The sequence below is a fragment of the Hirundo rustica genome, chromosome 4 (genome assembly GCF_015227805.2).
Source record: "Hirundo rustica isolate bHirRus1 chromosome 4, bHirRus1.pri.v3, whole genome shotgun sequence".
NCBI lineage: Eukaryota > Metazoa > Chordata > Aves > Passeriformes > Hirundinidae > Hirundo > Hirundo rustica.
Window position 1 is genome coordinate 75493182 of NC_053453.1, and position 23335 is coordinate 75516516.

Here is a 23335-nt window from a genome sequence, read left to right on the forward strand (position 1 = left end):
TAGAATATAACATCTAAACCCCAAGATACTGAAGAGCAGTTTTTCAGTATACTCATGCCACCCCTTGGAAAATCCTTAATCTTGTTCAGCTCCAGACTGGTCACAGAAAGCTCCAAATTCTGCCTTTTCACGTTTGCTTGGCTGCATCACCTTATTCCATGAGTTTATCACGATATTGACTGCAGTGAAATCACTCCTATGTTTCTGAGTCAGGTAGATAAAAAACATCTGAAGTATTTCAGAAATCAAAAAACATCTGAAGTCTTTTCGAAATAGAACGTTTACAAGCTGAGCCACTGAGCAGCTCACCAAAACCATGTCTGATTGAGGAAGCAATCCAGTCTCACATGAAATTGCAAGAAAGCAGGAGACAACATGAGCTTCTAATAATAAAGTACTCATCAGCAGCTAGCAGGAATATTTAGCCCAGCACTTCCTTTTCCACATTTCCAGAACATTTTAAACTAACACACGAAGTTCCAATCATAACTGTACTGCTGCAGGTGTTCAGGTGCTGGCAGTGGGGTCTCTGCTCCAGCAGCTCCACCAGAGATAGATCCACCAAGGGCACAGCTGCACCTCTCAGCCCAGCGTGGGGCATTTCCATGAAAATGGGTTGGAGACAGGGCACAGAAGAACACCAGAAGAGGAGGCACCAACACAGGGCACGGCAGAACAAGGTCAGGGAAGGAAGAGGAAGAGAAGATGCTCTGCCCTGGAGCAGGTCACTGCCAAAGGGACAGCAGTCCATGGAGGACGCATGCCACAGCCAAGGAAAACAGAGTCAGAGAGCAGCAGAAAAACTGATTCACCTTGACGCCAACCCCCTGAACCACAGCTTGCCTCCCTGAAGGGACCCAGTGCACCCTGTGGTGCTTACAAGGGGAGAAGAGAGGTGTCTGGAGTGAAGCTGAGGCTGGGAAAGGAGGAGGGATAGATTCCCCCCAGTGTTTTAATGTTTGTCTTTTCTGTTACCCAGTAATTAAATATTTATGGTAAACTGCAATAAATTAAGTTGAATTCCCCAAATTGAGTTTGCTTTACCCATGACAGCAATTGGGAGTGATTTCCCTGTCTTTATTTCAACCCTGGAGCATTCTCAGCCCCATTCTCCCTTTCTGCTCCCCATCCCTCTGCAGCAGGGAATGAGGAAGCAGCCCTGGGAGTGCCTGGGCCAACCCACCTCAGGGATGTAACAGCATCATCATGGCAAAATGTAACAGTAACATCATTACATTTGACCCAATTTTCACTTACTATCCTTAGAATTGTGTTAATTCATTACCAAAAGTAGTGTCTTTAAAGAGGAGATACTCTTCAGCGGGGAAACTGAATAGCAGATAACCAGGCATGCTTGTACTCAGTAAGAAATCTTTATTTCCCTGAGCCACATCTCCAAGGGCCTGAACATTTAAACGCTAATTTCTTCACAGCAAATGCAGAGTAGAAGCAGCACAGAAAAGATACGCACGTGGAGAAGTGCCTACAACAAATATCTCCAAAAAATCCTTCAGGATACCTATCCATAGTGAATTAAATCTGCCCACCAGTCTAGCCTGACTAGTCAGTATAAATAAATGAACACACATTGGGCAGCTGCACATTTCCAGCAGTCTGGTATAGGCTTCAACCACTGACATAAACATACAGATATCTTGTTTCTCCATTTTCTTTAATAGCTGTATGATTGCTGAAATAACAAGCCATAAAAAAAATGCCAAAAGAGGAAACTTCTAGCAAATTTAAATGCTACCTGTTAAATGCCTACGTGAAATACTGTGAATGTAAGAATGAATTCAACTTCAACACAGTCAAAGAAACATAATGTTTCCCACTAGTTTCTTTTGAGAAAGATGGTTTTTATGTCCAGGCTGGGGTATGGAAATTGGAAATCAGAATTTACCAGATTTTATCTAGAAAGGACACAAACATACTTTGGAAACAGATATGAGAAAGCACAGAACAATACAGGCTGGGACAGCTGGAATAAATCCAATACAGTGTCCTGCTCAAAGCAGGGGCACTGGAATCAGTTTGCTCAGCAGCTTCCACAGTCAAGCTCTGAACATCTCCAGGATCAGAGATGCTGATAGACCTTGGAGTGTTTAATTACTCTAATGATGAAAATGATGCTCCTTGTGCCTGGTAAGACCGAACTTCTCGTGTTACAACTTGTGATCGCTGCCAGTCTCCTCCACTGCACACCCCTGGGAAGTCCAGCTGCACCTTCCTCACAAGGCAGCTGGGAACCACACCAAGGTGCCCTGAACCTTATTTTGATCAGACTGAGCCAGAGCAGTTCTTACAGCCCCTCCTCATATGCCCTGTACCCAGTGCCCAGAGGATTTCATCACCCACCAGACTTGGCCCTGTCCTGCAGAGCTCAGGGTACTCTGCATGTGCTCTCGTGTGTATGGCCCATGAGAAACACCAGCAAGCAAAGAACAATCAGGGCAGATTCCCACCCTTGGAGCTGCCAGTCCAGCCACTCTTCACCTTCTTACAGCTGCCAGATTGTCCCAGCTATCCCACTCATTCTTTTCCAAGTGCAGAAAAGGGGACAGCGAGGTAGGATACACTTGGACAGAATACAACTATGCAAATAAGACACCAGTTATTCAGAAAGTGCTATCAGGTACAATATAGCCCTCAAAGCCACATTTCAGAATTTTAAGGTCCCAAACCAAGATCAAAGGGAAGCTAATAGCTACATCCACATCATCTACTTACAGAGTTAATGTCTCTTCTGCTTTGGATGATAGCCCACGTACATTCACACTGATAAAATAAGTATCAGATGTCAAAATATCCACCACCCTTTTATGTGGCACTGACAATTTCTGGTTGAGTAACACAGATCAGATAAGACACTCAGAAGTCCTAGCAGCTAGACGCCTGACTTTTAAACACTTCAGAAGCACTGGTTTCAATACTGATGCTGCACAGAGGAGACTGGGATTCTACACTTGTTGACACAAAACAGAGTAGTAGCAGTGTTTATGTCTAACATCAGACAGGTTTACACACAGCAGCAATCAAGCATAAATGATACGCAAAAGATTATTATGGCACTGACTTTTGACTGCGAGTCCCTGGAAGATAAAACAACAGCAAAGCAACAAAAGGCAGAATAAAATCAGCAGTTTGTCTTTTTGGAATTCATATCATTACAGGTATCACCCCCTTCAAAGATAGGCTGGCAACTCAGCAATCCTAGAAAAGGGATTTCTTGTTACAGAGTGGCTGGAGGAAAATACTTTGACTGATAAAGAGTAACTTTGAACAAGGAATAATTGCAAATATTTTCTTAGCACAACTTTGGCCGTTATGCTGGAGAAGACCAGACTCCAGGGAGACCTTGCATATTCCAGTACCTAAAGGGGCCACATGAAAACCAGAGAGGGAATTTTTACAAGGGCATGCAGAGAGGGGACAAGCAGTGCTGGGTTTAAACTGGAAGAAGGCAGATTTAGATTAGATTTCAGGAAAGAATTGTGCCCTGTGAGGGCAGGGAGAGCCTGGTACAGCTGCCCAGTGCAGCTACAGATACCCCATCCCTGGCAGTGTCCCAGGCCAGGCTGGATGGGGCTCTGAGCAACCTGGTGTAGAGGAAGGTGTCTCTGCCACCACAGGGGGTTTGGAACTGCATCACCTCTAAGGTCCCTTCCCACCTAAACCATTCTATGATTCTATGAATTAATCACCTGCAAGCTGAGAGAGATGAATCAATTCTTGCATTGCAGGTACTATCAGTGGCAATATTATCATTATGAACTTGAAATTCAAGCAAGATGAACTAAATCCTCTTAAAATGGCAATGGAAATCCAGCACTGATTTTCTCTGAGGTATTTGAAGTGGTAAAAATAACTTGCCCCTCAGAACAGTTGTGAAAGAACAAGTTTTCATTTCGCAAGAAATGGTTAAGAAAGGAAGACTTTCAAATCCCATCTCATCTCTTGAGGAAGGTCCCTGGGGGTGGATAACTGAAGGGCCTGAAACTGCGCAAGAACGTCAAATCTTTACAAATACGCTCTCTCTGTTGGGCAAATTCTTTACAAAAATGGTCTGGTTTCTTAAAACAAAAGCCTCTTTCCCAAACAGGGATAATAAATGTGGGAAGGAAAAAAGATTTTAAAAAAAGAAGTAATTGCACCTCTTGGACACATCAAACCCGCTACTTTAACACAAAAAGCTTAGAAGACCGAGCATTTCCACCACAGTAATCTCTGGCACTGAAAATTAAATTCAGGCCAGGAACAAGCCAAGTTCCTGGGTGTATGATGTCAGTACTGAAGGTGAGGGAGGAGGGAGGCTCTCTGAAGGGATTCACTGAGCTGGGCTCAGAGCTGGAACGATTTCAGCAGGTACAGACAGGTGTGGGCAACACACAGAGTGCAGGCTGTCATTGCAGCAGGGTTTTTGAACCTGAGCGCTGATGGTACAGCAGTATCAACAATGCAGGTGTGAGAGATCATCTGAACAAATCAAACACTCTGAACCCAAAGGGAATTCAGGCAGGCAAGAAAGAACAACAAAACTCCTGAGAAAAAAATTTCACCAGCATACAGTGAAACTACAGAGGGGAAAACCCAAAATGAGGCAGCCAGCCAGGGGTAATTCAGTTGTGTTTTCAACAGAGACATGTTAAAGAGACTTAAAGTGTTCAAAATAAATGTATGTTTTTATGTATACATATGTGCACATACAAACTCAGGTACAAACATACTTAATAGAAGATAAACAGAAAAGAACGTCCTGACACATCCCAAAGAAAAAAAAAACCTGAGACTGACTCAAGGGAAGTAAAAAGGTCCCATTAAATGCCTTTAAAGCCTGAAAATAAAACTGCAGGAGGGGAAAAATTATCAGGACAGCAGCGTGTGATCAACATCAGGATTTCCAGACCCAGATGAATGCTAGACTTGAAAAGCTGAAGATATCCATGTAAATAAAAGAAGGTGAGTTACCAAATAAAGATCTTTCACAGCCTAAAATGAGGAAAGGTATAAAATTTGCCAGGTACTTACACAAACTAGCATTTTAGAAGATTGCAGTAAGGAAGATGAACCAATAGGGAATCTAAATTAGTGGTGAAAGATGAAGATGTCAGATTGCTCGCTGGATGTTTACTTTACAGGCTCTGGAAGAGCTTATGATAACATGAATGCTTAATCTGGAAAGTAATGGGAGACTGCTGAAAACAGTAATGAGCCATTCCATAAATATTCTGCAATGAACCTGCACACCCCAAGCCAATGCAGCCCTCACTCCCGGGGAGGTGGAGGTGCTCTGTGTGTACATGGCAAGGCTTTGGCCCTGGGAGAAGAGATCAGCAGCTGCACCCTGCCAGATGGGCACAAGAGCCAGGGAGGAAGGAGTGAGGTCAAGCCTGGGAAGATGGGGGACAGGAAGGTGCTTTTTAGGTTTGCCTTTGTTTCATCAGCCTTCTGCTTTTAACTGGAAAAGAAAAATTCATTCATTTTCCAAGGTGAGTCTGTTACAACCGTGGCAGTAATTGGTAAGAGATTTTCTGTCTTTATCTCAGAGTTTTTATTTACTTTCTCCTCCTGGTGCTGTTGAGGAAGAGAGCCAAGAAAGTGGCTTGGTGAGCATCTGCCAGCTGGTCAAGGTCACCTCCCCAAAAAAGCTGAGAAGTGCTGGTGCCACTGGACAAGCTAAAATCTTGGACACGTTGGGTATAGCCAGGGGCAATGAGAAAGAGGTTTTTCAACACCTAGAAATGTAGTGAAAACTCAGCTAAGTCAATTTACCGCAAAAGAAAAAAAAAATAAATCCTGAATTAAAATTTAGATTTCTTTTTTTAACAAGATGTAACAGCATTTTTTTGCATGTAAGATTTATATCTGGTATAAGAAAGGGTTTTTTTTAAAAAAATCAGGTCTTTAACTTCTAAAATCTGATTGTAGGCACACATTTTATAAACTGGATAAACAGACAGTGCATGAAGAACTAAAGTGTAGATCAGAATAAAATGGCTAACTGTACTCTGAAAAATTCAACTGTAAGGCTAGAGAAAACCCTCAGGAAACTTGGATGGCAAGATTATTGAAAAAACTAACATGGTCTGACCTGAATTGCAACTGAAGAGTGAGCCAAAGGCAGAGCAGCTACAGAACTGTCATAAAGACTAAACACTTCTTGAAGTTAAAAAAAGATCAAGTGACAACATAAGGCTCACCACAAAACTCTCATACAGATATGCCTACATGTTGATTAATATTTTAAATGCACCAATACCATCTGTAACATAATAACTTCCTCCCGCAGAGACATATTTAAAAATAAATTATAGTCATGACCATTAGTTCAGCTGCTTTGAAACAGAAAAACTCTGTTCATAGAAATTTGCACTAAACTTACAGAAAAATTTTAGAAAAATGCATCTAGTAAAGAAATCAACCAACATTTAAAAATAAATCTGCAACAGAATCAAAGCTAAAGAAAAGATGGGAGGCAAAGCAAATCAAAAAAGTCTACGCCCTGAACCCAGTATTTGGATAAATTACAGTTAGGATTTTATAAATAACCTTGGATTTGTGGGAGTGCTGTCAAACATAAGCCTTGAAGTCATAAGCCTGGAAGTCATCTGGCTCCAATGCATTTGACTGCAACTGCTCACTGGAAAGCCTGCATGCCTCATGGAGAAAAGAACACAGTGCTGGCGAGAGCACAAGAGCAATGGGCATCCCTGACCCCTCGCTGCAGTTTGAGCGCACAAGGAGAGCTCTGCTGCCCTGGACTGCCAGGCAGGAGAGCACAGCTCAGCTGCTGACACGCACAGCGCACGCCTGGGCAGCTGACACCCTGCAGCACCTCCAGCAGGAGATGGCAGAAACGCTGGAAGCAAACGCAGACAGGATCCACTTCTAGCACTGCCAATGTCCTCGGCAGAGTGTGGGGGGCAATGCTTTGGTTGTCCCAGAGGCCACTCAGTATTCCTGCATTTTATGCAGCTGAACATACGTGGCACTTCCAGTCACTGTGGAAGAACCACATCTTGGGTTACTATAAAGGCTTAGACTGGAAAACTCGGGCTGTTACTTAGAGTGGAAACCTAAGCACACATAATACATTATGCCAATCTATGAAAACAGAGTTATGATACAATGATTCAGATTGAAAAGGACAGCACGAGGTCATCTAGTTTAACCTCTTACTCTGGGCATAGTCATCTATGAGATCAAACCAATTTGCCAAGAAATTTATCCAGTCACATCTTGAAAATCTACTAATATTCATTATTTCTCATCCTCCCACCATGTACCATCCAGTCTAGCTCCTCTTCTCAAAAACAAACTCATTGTATGGGAAGGCTGCTATTAATCCTCTTGAAGCTTTCTCTTCACCAAATGAACCCATTCCATCAGCCTCTGCTCACAGGGGCTGTGAGCCCACCAGTCACTCTGGCACCCCTCCTGGAAGATGACATTTGACTACTTAACATCTTTTTCTGCATTGGGCAGATGCAAGTTGGACAGAGTACTCTGCATGTGGCTGAACAAGTGTGAAGCCAAAGGAAATAATCCCTGCACAAACCTCTCTGCTGCCACAATGCATCCCTCCCTCACGTTCACCTTGCTGCCAGCAGGTGCCCAGACCCTTTTCCAGAGAGCTGCTCCCCACGCAGTCAGACCCTAACCTCCATCTTTCCTAGGAGGGTTTTATTCCCACCATCCTTTCTGAATCTACTGAGCCTCCTGCAGACTGAGCCCCTGTGAAAGGCTCTGCCCTTCAGCAGAACAGCCGGTCCCCTTAGGTGGTGCCATCCGAATGAACGGGACCTTGTCACCTCCATCCAGGTCTCTGAGAAAGATGTCAAACAAACAAGACTCAGCTCTTTACAGGCACTGGGTGGTGATCAAGCCCTTAATCATGCTGAACCTGATGCTACAAGCAACTTTTCACCCACCTGGCTGCCACCTAGCCCGTGGCATTCTAACTAGGAATGCCAGGAGTGCTGTGGGACACAGCGATGAAAGCCTAACTGGAGGCAAGGTAAAGGACAGCCACTGCTCCTTCCTCGTCCACAAACCCTGACATTTTAGCACAGAAGGCAATGAGATCAGGCATGATTAATCCTTGACAAATCCATCCTGACTGTGCCCAGCCATGATCTTGTCACTGACATGCCCAGCAATGTGTTCCAAAAGGACTCATTCCATGGGGACTGAAGCAAGAACACCATCCTCCAACTCCATGGCTTGTCCTCTGGCCTGTTTTGGAGACTGTGGAACATCCATGTTTCCACAAAGGAGACCCCTCCCCAGTTTCTTTAGTCTTGTAAGGATGACAGTGGCATCAAACAGCAATCCCTCACATCCATCCTGTGGTCCTGCAGGGATCAAGCCCTCTCAAGGAAGCCCTGAGTCAACCCTGATTCAATTCATGGCTGACAGCTATTCTCCCTGAACCACATCCCCGATCACAGAGGCCTGGGAGACCCTCTCCGGCACCTGAGCAGATTAGCAGATCCCAGAAAGATGCAACCTTTTGTTCAATGTGTTCTCTCTCTATTTGCATACTGTGGGAAGCCAAGTGGGAAGGATGAAGAAATTGAGTAATCTGTCTGGGGGATCAACAGTAGTCAATGTTTCACCATGAAAGTTCTCGAGTTCCACAAGCAGGAGGTGGAAAAAAAAAGGGGGGGGGGAGGATAACTTTCAGAAACCAAAGCATAACTTAATGAGTTTATAAAACCAAAAGGAAAATTCAATACTCATTTATTACTTCCAACCAAACTCTGTTCTGAACACAGATACTGTGAGCAAAGAGTAAATGACTCACAAGTGTTGGCATAAGCAAGACTGATTTCATTCTAGAGTTCATTAAAAAACATGTTATATGTAACAAAAATACATTTACAGTTCTAAGGTTATGCATTTTAATCTTGTTTCCCTCAGCCCTGCTGCTTAAGGAACACAGTCATGTGAAAACTCAACCTCTTGCCAAGTCACTCCTCAGTGGGAACAGCTCCCTGACGCTCAGGTCACCCAAAGAATTCAGTCAGCTCTCTAAAACCAGTACCAGCAAAACGGGACAGCGACAAGTTACCTGAGATGAGTGACAGCGGAAACACAGCATTTTTCAGACAAATCCCATCCAAGAACTACATTAAAAATATTTGTACAGTTCAGGAATTCCTAATATTTGTGTTGACTCATACTGAGCTGACTATTTACCATATGCTGACTGTGGGCTCACATTATTACAGTACCAACTGCAGCTGCTTTGTGCAGAGACTGATGGGTGCTAGAGGGGAAAAACCCCGTGGAGATGTGAATTACTGACACTTCTCAATGGATCTGGAATTCCATTGCAGAAAAGAGTGATACATCGAGAATGAGCAAAAAAAAAACCAGATTAATGGGGAAATACAACTAGGACAACAGCTAAAATGTTTTTTCCGGAGAGTTTCTGTCAGTTGTTGGTTGGCAGTTTGGTTTATTTCCCTACAGTTTATGAAATCCACACTCTTTCATTGCTGATCTGCCTGCTGGGCATTCAGAAGATGCACAAATAACTTGTTAAAATATAAATATAAATCAATATAAAACTGTGCTTTGAACATGAGGTACTGTAGGAACTCCACAAAAAACAGGGCCCTTCTTGTTTCCATGCTAGCCATGTAAACAAGTAGCTTGGATACATAATGTGTGTGTGCCTTAGGGCATAACCTGTTGCACAAAACTGAACTTGTGCAATTTAAATGATTCCAACATCAAAAACGACATTAAAACAACCATGCTACTCATCTCCCCACAGCCAGCCCAGCACTGAAAGGTGAAAAGAAAAGAAATGCGCTGAATCAAGAGGAAACCAGCCCAAAAGAATACAAGAGAAAATTATCTGGGAAGGAAATAACCCCATTTTAGCTACAAATTAAATATTGTACATGATGGTAGAGTCTTTTACTTCTAATAAAAACACTCCTTGAATACATTATACTTCAAGTTTAGCTCCTATCATCTTGATTTAATAGCAGCTGGTAAAAGTGCTATTAAACATTCTGGTTAATAGCACCTCCTAATGACAACCTGAAAGTTCTGAAAACAACAGAGATGTTAATTCAGAGCATGTTAACACATGTTAAAAGGGAGGATGTTTCCTACTGAAGCTAAATCTCCTTATGGCTTTTACAACAGTTTTGTAACTTGGAAGCACTAACACACTGTCTCTCATCACTCGTAATTCAGGCTTATCATGCAGGGTACAGGGATGCAAAGTAGCAGTCAGAACCTCAGCCAGCCACTTCTGAACTAACTGAGATCATAAACCACCAAATTCAGGTAGTCATGTTCTGCCTTTTCAATTACAAAATACCTTAACAGTCACTCTGCAAATCTGCCCAATCCAGTCCAGAAAGTGACTCTCATAAATTAAGGGCAGCCGTTTTACCAGGCCTCCCATCACTCCAAAAACGTGAAGACTAATATGAAGTCATTCACACGGTAACAAGTTTTGCAAGTTAAACACCACTGCTGATTGCAATATATATAACTATGAATAAAAACCTAGGCATCGCTGATTTTTGTAGCTTGAAGATCCACAAAAGAAGCCTGGCTGAATGGAAGACTAAGGGCAGAAATACCCATCCAGTGAGAATGAAAAAATAAAAAGTGGAGCATCTTCCCCTTTAAATTGTAAAAGCAGTGACAATATAAAAACATTGATGTAAAATTACCCATTTTTATGAAAAAAATATTATTCCTGCATTTTTGTAGTGAAGTCTGCTATTCATGAAGTTCTACTGGACAGAATAGAATTCCTGAAAATTAAGTGCTCAGCAGCAAACCCTCATCTCAGTTTCAGCTCTGTATAAGCCTGTATAGCATACTGCCCGTCTTGTTGTTGGTACACTACTAAAATTAGTACCCTCACTCAGGTGTTAATCAGTACAATTAAACACAGAGCATATGAAGGTGTCACAGCATCAGCTACTGTCTGTGCAATAATCAGGTCTTTCTGCACCAAATCACCTGCTAACAAGCTCAGCCTGTGAAGTACAGATCTCCTTTTCCCAGATCAATCTTCAAAGACTGTCTAGCGTTCAGCAATTCACAAAGAAACATTAACAACTGTACTAAGTATAAAAGAAAGTGAATTAATGATTTTGTCCACGAATTCCCAGACTTTCAGATTAAAGAAGCTCGACATGAAACACTAGAAAAAGTTAATTAACAAAAAAGCGATGCTAAATATAAATGAATGACAATTCTCACAGAGTCAGAAAGGAGGCAGACCTCAGGCCTCTCAAAGGCACACAAATCTGAGCTAATTCAACCAAATGGAAAGGAGGAGTGGAATAATTCCTTCAATATGTACACACTAAATAGATCCTGCATTGAGGAAACACAGCACACAGTTTTAGAAGTAGTGTCTTGAATACATTCCCAGCTTTAGCAGAAAAACAAAGAAAAAAGCTTTTCCTGGAGAGAAACTAACTTGGAACCCTCTTTAAGTCACAGACATTGGATTTTGAATCTTACTCCTGGAAGAGGGAGGAGAGAGAACAAAACAGCAGTGCAGCCACTTGCTCAACACATTAAGTGCAAAGCCCAATTTTAAAGTAAGCTGTAAACATATTTAGGGACATACAAGCAAAAAAGTTCAAACAAAATAAATGGGTTTTGTAAAAGCAATTTGAAGTTATACAATCTCCAACTAAAACGGCTTGCAAAGGACTAATTAGTGGAGGAACTAGTATAAGATTCTTACTAGGATGTTACACAACAGCAAAAAGTATTGTAAATCATAACCTGAGCACACACAGCAGCCCCCACATCTACTTCAACCCTTCGGTCAAGCATGTGCACAGACCTCACAAACCCTGGCCAAAGCACGCTTCTTAAAATTTTTCTGTCATTCTCTCAAAACCATCTGCTAGCTCATACCAAAATTAAATCCATGTTAAGAAAAATCTGTATTACTCATTTTACTGCAAGGTGCTTTTTCAGGTTCCCTCCCCCCAAAATAAGTTGCTGCAGATAATTCCATTATTTTGGAACATTCCAGTCATAGTGCAGTGATGAGAAAGTCTAAACACATCCCTGCAAAGAGGGTCATAAAACCGCTGAGTTAATTTTCCTTTGCCCATAAAAAGCGCCGCTGACAGCACATATAGAGCACACTATTTACTTTCTCATGTGAACCATACCTATGGTTTCTTAGAAAGGTCCCTCCTTTGAGTAACCACACTCTCAGATCCATTTAAATGGTTACACATTAACAGGCTCACAATCACAGGGCCAAACCTGACCCATCAGACACCAGCTGAGTGGGTGTCCAAATCAAAGCTTCCACAAACAGAATCATTTGACTTTACTCAACAGATGCACAGGCTGATGAAGATTGGAAATTCCTCCACCCCCACCAAAAAAAGGTACACATCTGCTTTTAGGCCTCTTGTATAACTACTTTGGATAAATAATTAATCCTCACAAGCAACATCTGTTCAAATTAACCTATGTGCACACCAAAGGAAGATTTCAGAAAAGTACATAAATGTGTAATGCTAATGTAAGCCAAACAAATATGCCATAGTTGATGAGATCAAAAAATTATCTTGATTTTTACCTCTGTCCTCTCCCAAAGTTGTTCTCCCCCTTCTCAGAGTTACTGAGCTGCACAATCAGAAAACAGTGGGATACTGGTATTTAACTAAGCTGTACCTAAGTAACACAACACTGTCATTTACACTCCCAAACCAAAGGGATGAATAATGAATCACTGAAGAATCTTATTCTCCACATCTACCCAACTGAGGGAAATAAAGCAGTTATTTCCAGAGTCTCCAGTGCAGGGCAGAGCATTTCCTAACAACCTATTTAAAAGCCTTTATTCTGCTTGCTCTTTCTGCTTACTTCCTTTTTCCAGGATTATCCTGATACCCATCATTTCACCTACTAGCACTAATTCTCAGCCTAAAGCTTTTGTCATCCTCTTCATGGATGTCCTTCTCTCATCCAACAGACACTGAAACCTCTTCCACAGAAGCCAAAAACACTTCCAGAATTTCATGTAGATTTTTAGTCGAAGCCAAACCCAAAAGTATGAGATTCTGGAAGAGCATGTCTCCTTCTCATCAATCAAGTGCTTCTGCAGATCAGATCCAAGCATTAACTGGCAATGGAGGAGTAGTATCTTCCACAGGGACATTTTACTCTCCAAACAGGTTGGTGCTGCTTGGCTGCGTTGATTTTGACATTTATAACATTTTAAGAGCTTCAGTATGATGCCCTGAATCCTTCAGCAAATTGAATGTTTACTTTTAAATGTTCCCATCTCTCCAAAGAGAAAGAGACCCAAGATCAGCCTGGTCCTGGTGGAGGCTTCCGGCTGTGAGATGAGATGCTGGAACAGGCTCCATGGAATAAGGAAAGCTCCACTCATCTCCAGTTACTTTTGTTGCCTCATGGTTTGTTTCTGTTTGTCCGGGAACTGATACCCACTTAGAATGTGTGAAGTCTAATAAATTACGCCAAGAGTTAAAAAAAAAACAAACAACTAAGTCTAACAGCAGGTTAAACCTGAGACAAGAACCTGTAGGTACAAGACTGCTCAAAGACAATATGCTACAACACAAATGTTCAGAAAGCTTTTCCCTTCCCTCAGTCAAGTATTTGTCACCTGAGACACGATTCCACTAAAAATCAGACCGTTACTCAGACAATTTCATGATTCCTGTAAGGAAAAAAGGTATATAAGCCTCATCTCACTGCATTAAAAAGAGTAGAATTTGTGTGGGTGTGTATATACGTACATACATATTATATATATTAATGTATATTAATAGCATATATTAATGCCAAGAGCAATCAACTGCTATGGAAGAGACAGATCCTGTACAAAGTACCTGAAAAAAATAACATTAATTTCTGAATTATAGCAGTTCATGTGCTGGCTTGTTTTAATCTCAGGAACAAGTGACAAGAAGCATCAGAAGTGTGTGGCCCCATATACTTTGGAATCCACATCCATATATAATTAGAAGACCATCTGTTCACAAAATTTAACCACCCAAGGTAGCTGGTACCTGAGCATTTGATAAGAAGGATCTGAAAATTCCATCAAGGCAATGTCAAGCCTGCTGTCTCATGTGGAAGGCTGCATCTGTGAAATGCTTTAAGCAGTGAAAGACTCTTCAGTGAAGTGCCTGCTCTTCCACAGTGCTGCTCATAAGAACTCGATGATACCACATGTACTGACCAGGAAAAATGCACTTGGTACAGATACCAATGAGGATTAATTCTGGACCATAATTTATTACTGGCTTGTTTTCCAAAGCCTGGCTGTCACCCTGCTTCTCTCTGCAGCCCACTGAGGCAGGGGAAGGGAGAGAAGGGAGGAAGCAGGAGGGGGTACCAGTGCAGAAACAGAAATGTGTAACCATGCACTACACACCTGATTACAATGCAGAGATCACAGAGGAACAGGCATTCAACAAAGCACCTTAAAAGAAAACATATTCTTCACCTCTCTGCCACATTAGCAAAGCACTGGAAAATATCTTTTTACTCAACAGCTGATCTCCATGCCTTCCTTCCTCCCCCAATAAAAAAGTGTATTTTGTGTTATACCTGAAATTCAAAGTCATCACCCCATGACTTGATGTTATTTTGTGTGCTTGCAATGAACTGCCTGAGATGATCAGAAATCTACACACTGCCTGGTCAGAAATCTATACACTGCCTTCAATTTCCCTTTGATGCTGTGAAACCAAATTCTGGGAGAACCTAACTGCCTCCACCCAGTTGCTCACCCTTATTGGCTTATACTATTTATTTTCCAAAACAGTGATAGCAATCATTTGATTTCAAAAGCAGTCCTTAACAGGAATTGCATGCAGCACACAGCAGCAGGGACTACATTTTTCACTCTGTTTTAAGGGCATCATGGAAAAGCAGCTCCCACCCAGGGAAGAGCCAAAGCAGCCCACTGCTCACACATTTTAATCATTTAAATAGCAACAGGAATAAGAAGTGGTACATAAATTAATTTTAAAACCTTACATACAGCTCAACAAACAGCTTAAAAGCAGCAAGCATGAAGCTTTTTAGGTTTACTGATGATTGTACATTACTTAGCATTCCAGTTTACAAACCAAGTTGCTAAAATTAAACTGAAGAAGGCAGTCACATGGTATTTATTCCTGTAACTGTTATACATAAGTTTAACTCCTCTGATTTCTAAAGCAATGATCACTAGAAAAAGCCATAATGGTGCTCTGTGCCAGGATGTTGGCATCTGATCACGCTCATTTTCGGGAGCACACATGCAATACCAGACTGTTTTACGCTTTTGGGGGGTTGAGGGTTCTTTCTTTGATTGGCTGGTTTTGGGGTTTTTTTGGGGGGGAGGGTAGTTTGTTCGGGGTGTTGTGGATTGTTTTTTCTTTAAAGAATACAATCTCTTCCTAGGGTGAATCCATAAGAAGGCTTTCTTAATGGAGGTCAACTGATAAAAACTGGGACTATCATGAGTTCTCTTCAAATACTGATCTAGATATTGGTAGAAGATCCTTCCTTTCTTTTCTTTATGTTTGACTGTCAATACTGCCTTAGCAATTGCAAAACATGATGTATATTGGAAAGCTTCAATTTCCTCCGAACAGTACAGAAGTTTTTAGCATTTAATCCAAGGTTATTAATAGGAAAAAAAAAAGTTACTTTCTCTCAGGATAATTAATGGGAAAAAGACTATTTAATATTCTTTGGAAGCAAAACCATCAGTAAATCAAGGAGGTTTTTTTGTGATTTACTAAGATCTCTGATCTTGCTGCTGCTGCAAGCACTCAGCAAATCACTTACACAGAACAACTGGTATCACCACAGAAGGAAACCAAATACACTTTGTCCTTGTATTTTTTCCCACTACAGATGGTGACTCTGACCTTTCCAAGAGAACCAATATCAATCTGAAAATACTATGCAAAAACATAATTATGTAGACCTTGTGGGTTATGAAAAGAAGTTTTGCTGGAAACATTTTCTTTTCAAGGTCTACTGATTGTTATCTTCAGACGAAAAATGGAGATCTAATTATGATCCACTACATTTAGCAGATGCAGCCATTTTTCTGTGTGTTCAACAGATTATGTCAAAAATTATACAGAAGAACTACAAAGCATTATGCATTCAAGGAAAAAAAGTGTAATCCTCAATAGCCATGCTACCTGCTGGCAAGCAGTTGTAACCTGATTTCTGTCGAGGATCTCAAATCACCACTGAGAACACTGTTGTTTCACTGTGTCCCCCAAACACAAGGGCACACAGAAAATACATTCAAAGGACTTCTGTTCTATACTAAACATCTAGAGCACTACCAAGTTTATTCCCTTATTCCCCTCCTGCCAGCTGAGCCTAAAGTGTCATTTCACAATGTTTCTTTCTTCAATTACTAGGTTCAGATAGCTGGCATGACTGCTCTTCACCAGTTATCCAAAACGCTTACTCCTTTCAGAGTACAGAAATGTTCCCTCTAAACTCTTTTGGTCTCCAGCTTTTATCTCAGAGTATACATATATACAAATATTTACCCCTAATACAAAAGTTCCTCTGTCTCACTAATGTCTTAAGAATTAAATGGACTGTTAACAGTATCCTAGAAATCTACTTCGCTGAAAAAAATTCTGTTCTTTCCAACTAACAGTTTAGTCATGGTAGCCCACTCTGCTGACCATCTTCAAATCTCTGAGGCTGCCTAGCATCCACAAATTGAAAAGTTTTTAAAAAGCTTTATTTCAGTTTTTGGCCCTGGAGGCACACCTGAAAGATGAACATAAGACCAGCACAACTATAAGCTTGCTTTCATGGCCTGGCAGTTCCACCCAAAGTGCTCCTCTCCTTTCTACTTAAATCAGTACCAGGTAGAGTAAGGCTGACATGGGAGAATGCTGGATTTGGCACTGGAAAGCTGTAACATCAGCAGGAATTACCTGTAATGGAGGAGCTCCTCTGCACTACTGCCATCATCTATCATTGTTAGCTGCTCACCGGGTGACTAAGAAAGAGGAAGCATCACACAGCTACAAGCTACCTACTTCATCCTTTAGGAAGCAAGAACACTTCAGAGAAAAAATTACTAACTCAACCACCACAAATAGGACAATGCTGAAAGGAACAATGGCCTCTAGAGAAATACAGCATCATAGGCAAGACTTTCCAGGAATATAAACACTAAATGGTGGAATAACACACTGCCACCCTAGTTAGGAGTCTAACACTGGAACAGACTCAATACACATTAGAGAAAGAATTATAGCAGAAAGAGCCTGCTCTAAGTTCTGTATAATTTGAAGTAATCCCTGCTCCAACTTAACAGCAAAAAAAGCACAGTTAAACTACTAAGTTCAACAGCACCACTGATGTCACCTGTTTTAGCCCAAGCTGCTTTTTAGGTACAATTCCCCTTACACGTTTAATGGATCAAGCAGAGAGCAGCTGCTCAGCCTATGCCACAGCTGAAAGCAACCCAAGGTCTTAGATCCTACCTTAATACGAAACATGGGACAAAAGGAGCCCTGGGGAATACAGATACCACAAAATGTCTTGTTTTATTTCCTTACAGAATTGAAAAAAAGACAAAACACAAAGTATTCTCTTGGGTGATCACATGACAATTTCTGAGGTCGTTACCAAGTGCTGCAACTTGATAAATGCTTCAGATGCCAAGCACTCTTGAGGAGGTAGTTTTGAGTTATTCTGAAAGAGAATTGAGTTATAATTTCATGCTGCAGCTGGGGAAAGACAGAAGGAACCTTAAAGCTGGCAGAATTCTAGAAAGCCAACGGGCATCTGCCATTGAAGGAATTATTTAAATGCAATGCTCTGGGATACAGAGAATGCCTTTCAGCAATGCCTATGGAACCACAGATTGCACAATTAAACACCCAGAATGGAAGAAAGCTTCGTTTTCTACCAACTAATAACCATCTCAGAAATGGGGGTAGTAATAGAATGATGCAGCACTAAGACATATCAAAAATTTTTGTAATATATAATTGAACAAAACAAACCCGAAAAGCAATGAAGAAGTGAGAATCAATCTGATTTTCAGAGAAAGAATGCACTCATTAGAAGCTCTGCCAGCCTCCTAACAGCAGCACCCAATGCTTTTAAGAGGTTAACACACGGACAGCTACGTTTTTGAAAGCGAGATGCTCATTACACACTACAAAGAAATGGAAAATACTTCTGACTCTGGAGATCGCTGGTGAAATGCTGGAATACATCCATCACAATAAAGTACAAGGTTCTTCAAGTGCTTACCCCAAGCCAGGTGAAATTCCTTTCAGAAATACTTTCTTGGTTAAACTCTCTGACTCAGACATCCAAGGTCTCTAACCACAAAAAGACCACAGAAATGCATCAAAGTAAAAAGATGTTTTCAGCAGTACCACACTGTTTTTAGCTGAAACGTAAACCTGACCTTAAAAGTAGATCAGTCGAATGTGGGAAATTTCAATGCAGGGCGTTAGACATCAAATTTGCATTGCAGTACTTATTTTAAGGCACAATCACCTTGTCATAAGCAAGTTTCAACTGAGAGGAATTCCTTTGTCCTTGAGTTTCACAGCACCCCATCACAGCCCAGTTTTTAGGCAAATCGTGGTGCAAAACATACTCACTGTCTTTCCTTTCCTCTTCTGGCTTCTGATGAAGAGGTTTCCAGGGAAACTTTAAACCACACACACTAAAAAAAAATTATTTTTCAACTCAGAAAAATACAGCTCCCACTAAAGCATGCTGAGGAGAGTGACACCATGCCAAAACCAAGCTCCTGTTTACTGGTTTCATCAATTCCTCCTTGAATATGCATGGGTTTGCATAACTGAGCAATCATTTGCACTCTCCTCTGGGCATCTTGCAAAGAATCATTGGTTAACCCATCCACACTGCACTGAAAACTGTCATGTTTTTCCAAGAGTCTGTGTTACCTACAGGAATGCTTTCCATGTTTAGTTTTGAGGTCTTCGAGGTGAGCTTTCAATGGCATTCCCCATTTCTGAAAAGAAAGGATTTTCTGTCCCTTCGGGATCAGTAACAAAGGATGAAAATACAACTCCACTCCCCAGCTGTAGCATTTGCTCAGAGCAGGTGATGAATCCAGCTGTGCTGCACCACAGCTGGGCAAGGCTGCAGGAACCACGAGAGAGCAAGTGCGGGGCATCCTCAGGATGAGATCCAAGACATCCCTCCTACCTACTGCCCTCAGAGGAATGCCTCAGGACAGGCAGCATGCTCTTCCATCTCCCCACTCACTCTCTGCGCTTCGCCGAGCCCAGAAAGTTTCCTGGAAATCAATAAGCAATACATTTATTTGTACATGTTCCCAAGAAACAGAAGAAAACTCAGAGACGCCGGTGCATTTACCCACAGAAGGCTGAGGGAGCAATCAACCAGGGCTTACATTTTCAGGTACTTTAAACAACTCCCCAGCCCAAGGGGCAATTCAATCACTCAAGATGAGGCGACAAGAACAGCAATACCATCAGGGACAATCATGCGTGCGTAGAAGAATAAAGAGCCAGAGACTGAGATGACAATCAGATAACGGCATGAGTCAGCCAACATCTCGGCTCCATGGGTTCAGTCCATCTTTAACAATATAACTGGTCTGAGATAAACTTTATACAAAGCACGAGTGCCACACGTGCAAGAAGTTTTTTTTTAACTCATAATTAAGTCTAAAACTCCAGTTCCTGCAATTATATTGGAAGTCATTTTAGAAGGAGGCTGAAGGGGAAATGAAGATATTTTCTGGTCCCCCAACAGACCTGGGAAATTCCTGGTTTGGAGTCTAAACAGAGAAAATCCTGTTAAACTGATCTTCCACATGAAGGGCTGAAGTGACCAACTCCAAAAGGCTATAGAAGACACAATGAATTCAGAATTTAATTAGAACACACTGTTAGCTAACTGTAATGCTATTAATTAGCATTCTAAGTTTTTACAGTTCACCGCAATAACAACCCGTTACTTTTAAATGCACCCTTCTTACTTTTGGACCTAAGTTATACAATCCTACCAGTGTGGTAATAATTACAGTGATTGCCTAGAGAACAGCAGCCTGGAAATATCTGTAAATGTTTAATTAGGGGACAAAGAAAAAAAAATCTAAGACAGGAATCCCTGTTCTCTAATGTATTCATATTCAGTAATTGCTTAATCCATACTTAACCATAAATTCATGGCATTTTTCTTGCAGTATTTCCAAAGCATCCTCAAATGTCAAAACTGATTTCAGAAAAATTGTTATTGTATTCCAAGACAGTCTCTTCAATATGAAAACAGGGCCAAAAATGAAAAGAATTTAAGAATTAAAAGACTTACCTGCAACTGAAATACAAAGAACACCAGAAAAGTTGAGTGATTGATATTCCAGACATTTGTTATCCTGCTACTACACCATTATAACTAGAATTTTTATTACATTACTGCTTCTAAAAAAATCCTACTTTTGCAATAAAAATTGTTTAACTTCAGGTTTCCTGCATTCCAAGATGATAAAAGTAAATGAAGACACAGTGTCACACGCCTTAACAAGTCCCATGTTGTGATATTTACCATATTTGAAAGAATACAGCTATAAAGCTAAAAGACAATTTCATTAAATGATTTCATACTATCTCAGGAAAAGCAACTTACTTTCTTCAACTCAAGCTCTTTAAAAAGTGAAAAGAAAATTGCAGACAGGTTCAGTGCAGTAGACTAATCACTAACCAAAAGTAATTTACTATTTCAGACAGGCTACCTGGAAGCAGAGTACAACAAGTACTACCAGCACTACCCTGTTCCTCCAGGACTTCCCTCCTTTCCTCATCTTCTAAAGCAATCTTACAAAAAGCATTGCCTAAAATAGCAACTATAAAAAAGCTACAAGAACATGGTCACTTTTCAGTTATGGAAACTTTCATGAAATGCGCTCGGATGCTTTAAAAGCTCAATAGGGAAAGTAATTTTGTCATGATGAAAGTTGACCCACATTTCAGGGAACTTCTGGAGTGGGACACTGGGTCTGTTTTCCATAAGAATAGAGAGGTTTTTTACCTGACAGTCCAGAGTCACATTTAGCCAGAAACGACTAAACAGGAGGACACTCATTCAAAGACAAATATTTACTTCAGGACTAAGGTGGGAAGGAGGTCTAGGTGGGAGAACTTAAAAGAAAGCTTTTAATCAGTAGAGTTGACTACAAAGGCACCTCAATTTTAATCAGCCTCTGAGTTTTATCTTAATTTGGAGATGCTTTTAAGACGCACAAGACCAAAGACCTAGACACCTGAGAATCTCTGTTCTTCTGCCTATTCTGTAACTGGCTAACCCACTACAAAAAAACCTGCAGGGTGCTTTAGGATAGTTGCATAACAAGATATGCACAGTTTATGACAAAAGAATGACAAGCATGTATTAAACAGCGTTATTTAAATGTAGCCAAGAACACAATTTATATCTGTTTGTGAAAACTGCAGGTCTGGAGGTTTTAACTCTAAGTACCAGTGAGAGTAACTTTAACTGTTTTTAGTGGCAATCTGTCAACATTCAGCAACAGAGCTGTTATACTGGGGGTCAGGAGTTAGTACATGCTGCATCTCAGAGAGCACTTCAGGAGGTAAACAGAACAGAAATATTACTTATGAACAGAATAAATACTTCCAAAAGGAAACCGAGTGGTTACCATCAGTCCTAGGGGGAAAAAACCTCACATGACACCCAAAGAAAAATGAGCACTCAAAGTAGTTTATAAGTCTGATGAGAAACATCTAAAAACAGGCTCATGAGTTGAAAACACATCTTACCCACGTCAATTACCCAAAAAGGGGAAATGAAGATATGAATGAATGAAAGAAATATATATAAGATATATATAAGAAATATAAGATATATAAGAAATATTTAAGAAATTTTAAAAAGCACCAACCTAATCTAGCAGCTTAAGTGTAACATGCAAGTTTCTTAAAGTCATTTAATCATGCTATCACACTAACACAGCAGCGACATTAGATGACAAACCTGGTTCTCTTCTTGCAAAACTCTGTATTGTTCCTTCCAAATGGTGATTTTTGAAGCTTCGTCCTTCCTCAGGGCTCTCTCCTTCTTGAGCTCGGGGCTCCAGAAGGTCTTGATGCTGTTCATGGAAGAACTCAGCTTGCTTTCCTTCACCTCCACGTCCTTGCGGAGCAGATCGTTCTCCCTCAGCACCTCCTTGAGCTGCGTCTGCAGGTCCATGATGGTGTTATCCCTGGCCTGGCGCAGCGAGTGCGGCACGGTGGACGCCATGCTCACCGGCGGGAGATGGTGCTCTCCGAAGGCGATGGTATCGCTGGCAACTCCGCTGGTGGCAATGTTGGGGCTGCTGCCCATGGCGGTCATGCGAACGCCGTACGGCAGCCGCCCCCCGGAGCGGCCCAGGGTCATGGTGCTCTTCGGGGTGTCCGCGCCCACGTTCTCGTGGTCGCTGAGGTACATGGGGCCAGACGTGGCGTAGGCGGCGTTCAAGGACTGGATGTTCTCCATAGAAAGGGTTTTCCCACCGCCGCCCGCAGCGGCGCTCCCCGAGCCGCCCCCCGTGCTGTTGGTGCGCCGGTGGCCCAGGCGCGGCGAGCGCGGCAGGCGCGGCGAGCGCCCCGGGCTCTGCGTGCTGGGCTCCACCTTGCCCACCGAACGAGCGCTTCCGTACATGCTTCGGCTGGGGCTCGGCGGCGATCAGACAGCAGAAATCAGGGAGGACAGAATTCCTGCGGAGCTCTTCGATGGTCACAGAGTCCACTTAAGGCCGATCACAACCCGTAACAGAGCCGGCTGTCCATCTCTGAGGTCATGTGCTCACGATGTTCAGGACCATATCTGCATCAATAAGAATAATGTATTAAAATATGCATCAATAAAAATAACACATTAAATACTTAGTTTATCACCAAATGTTTGTCCCACATTAGAATATATTCTATTTATACTTCTCCAGTATTTTTCAGTTCCTCCTAATTAAAAAAAAACAATGTTTTATTTAAACGCAAAAAGAAACTTCTTTCTTTCCTATTTTTATATTATCACAGTAAAGGGGGAAGGAAAAGAGAATCCATCAGTCTTCAAGCCATAATTTTGTTGGCCATGACAAAACCCTTCAGATGTCATCTAACTTTTCTTTCTACTTCTAAGTGGCCCTAATGCTTTACTTGTTATCTTTCTGAGTAAGAGAGAATCAAAAATTTAAACCCACTCAGTAGTGTATCTTTCCTTCAAGCACTGCCAGTTTCCATAGGACACAGTTTCTAAATCCCTGTGCTGTGAAATCATCCTGCAAATGGGAAGGCAG

The 23335-nt window shown here is 41.5% G+C and overlaps 1 protein-coding gene across 9 annotated transcripts in view; it reads right to left on the minus strand.

The window, feature by feature from the left end:
- The window catches only part of ERC1 (ELKS/RAB6-interacting/CAST family member 1), a 266110-nt gene that overhangs the window by 232788 nt on the left and 9987 nt on the right, over positions 1–23335 (minus strand). For all 9 annotated transcript variants that reach the window (XM_058420193.1, XM_040061380.1, XM_058420189.1 and 6 more), the window contains exon 2: positions 22033–22866. In XM_058420193.1, coding sequence (XP_058276176.1) covers positions 22033–22701 — 669 coding nt within the window. In that variant the 5' untranslated portion in view covers positions 22702–22866. The remainder of the gene's footprint in view (positions 1–22032; positions 22867–23335) is intronic.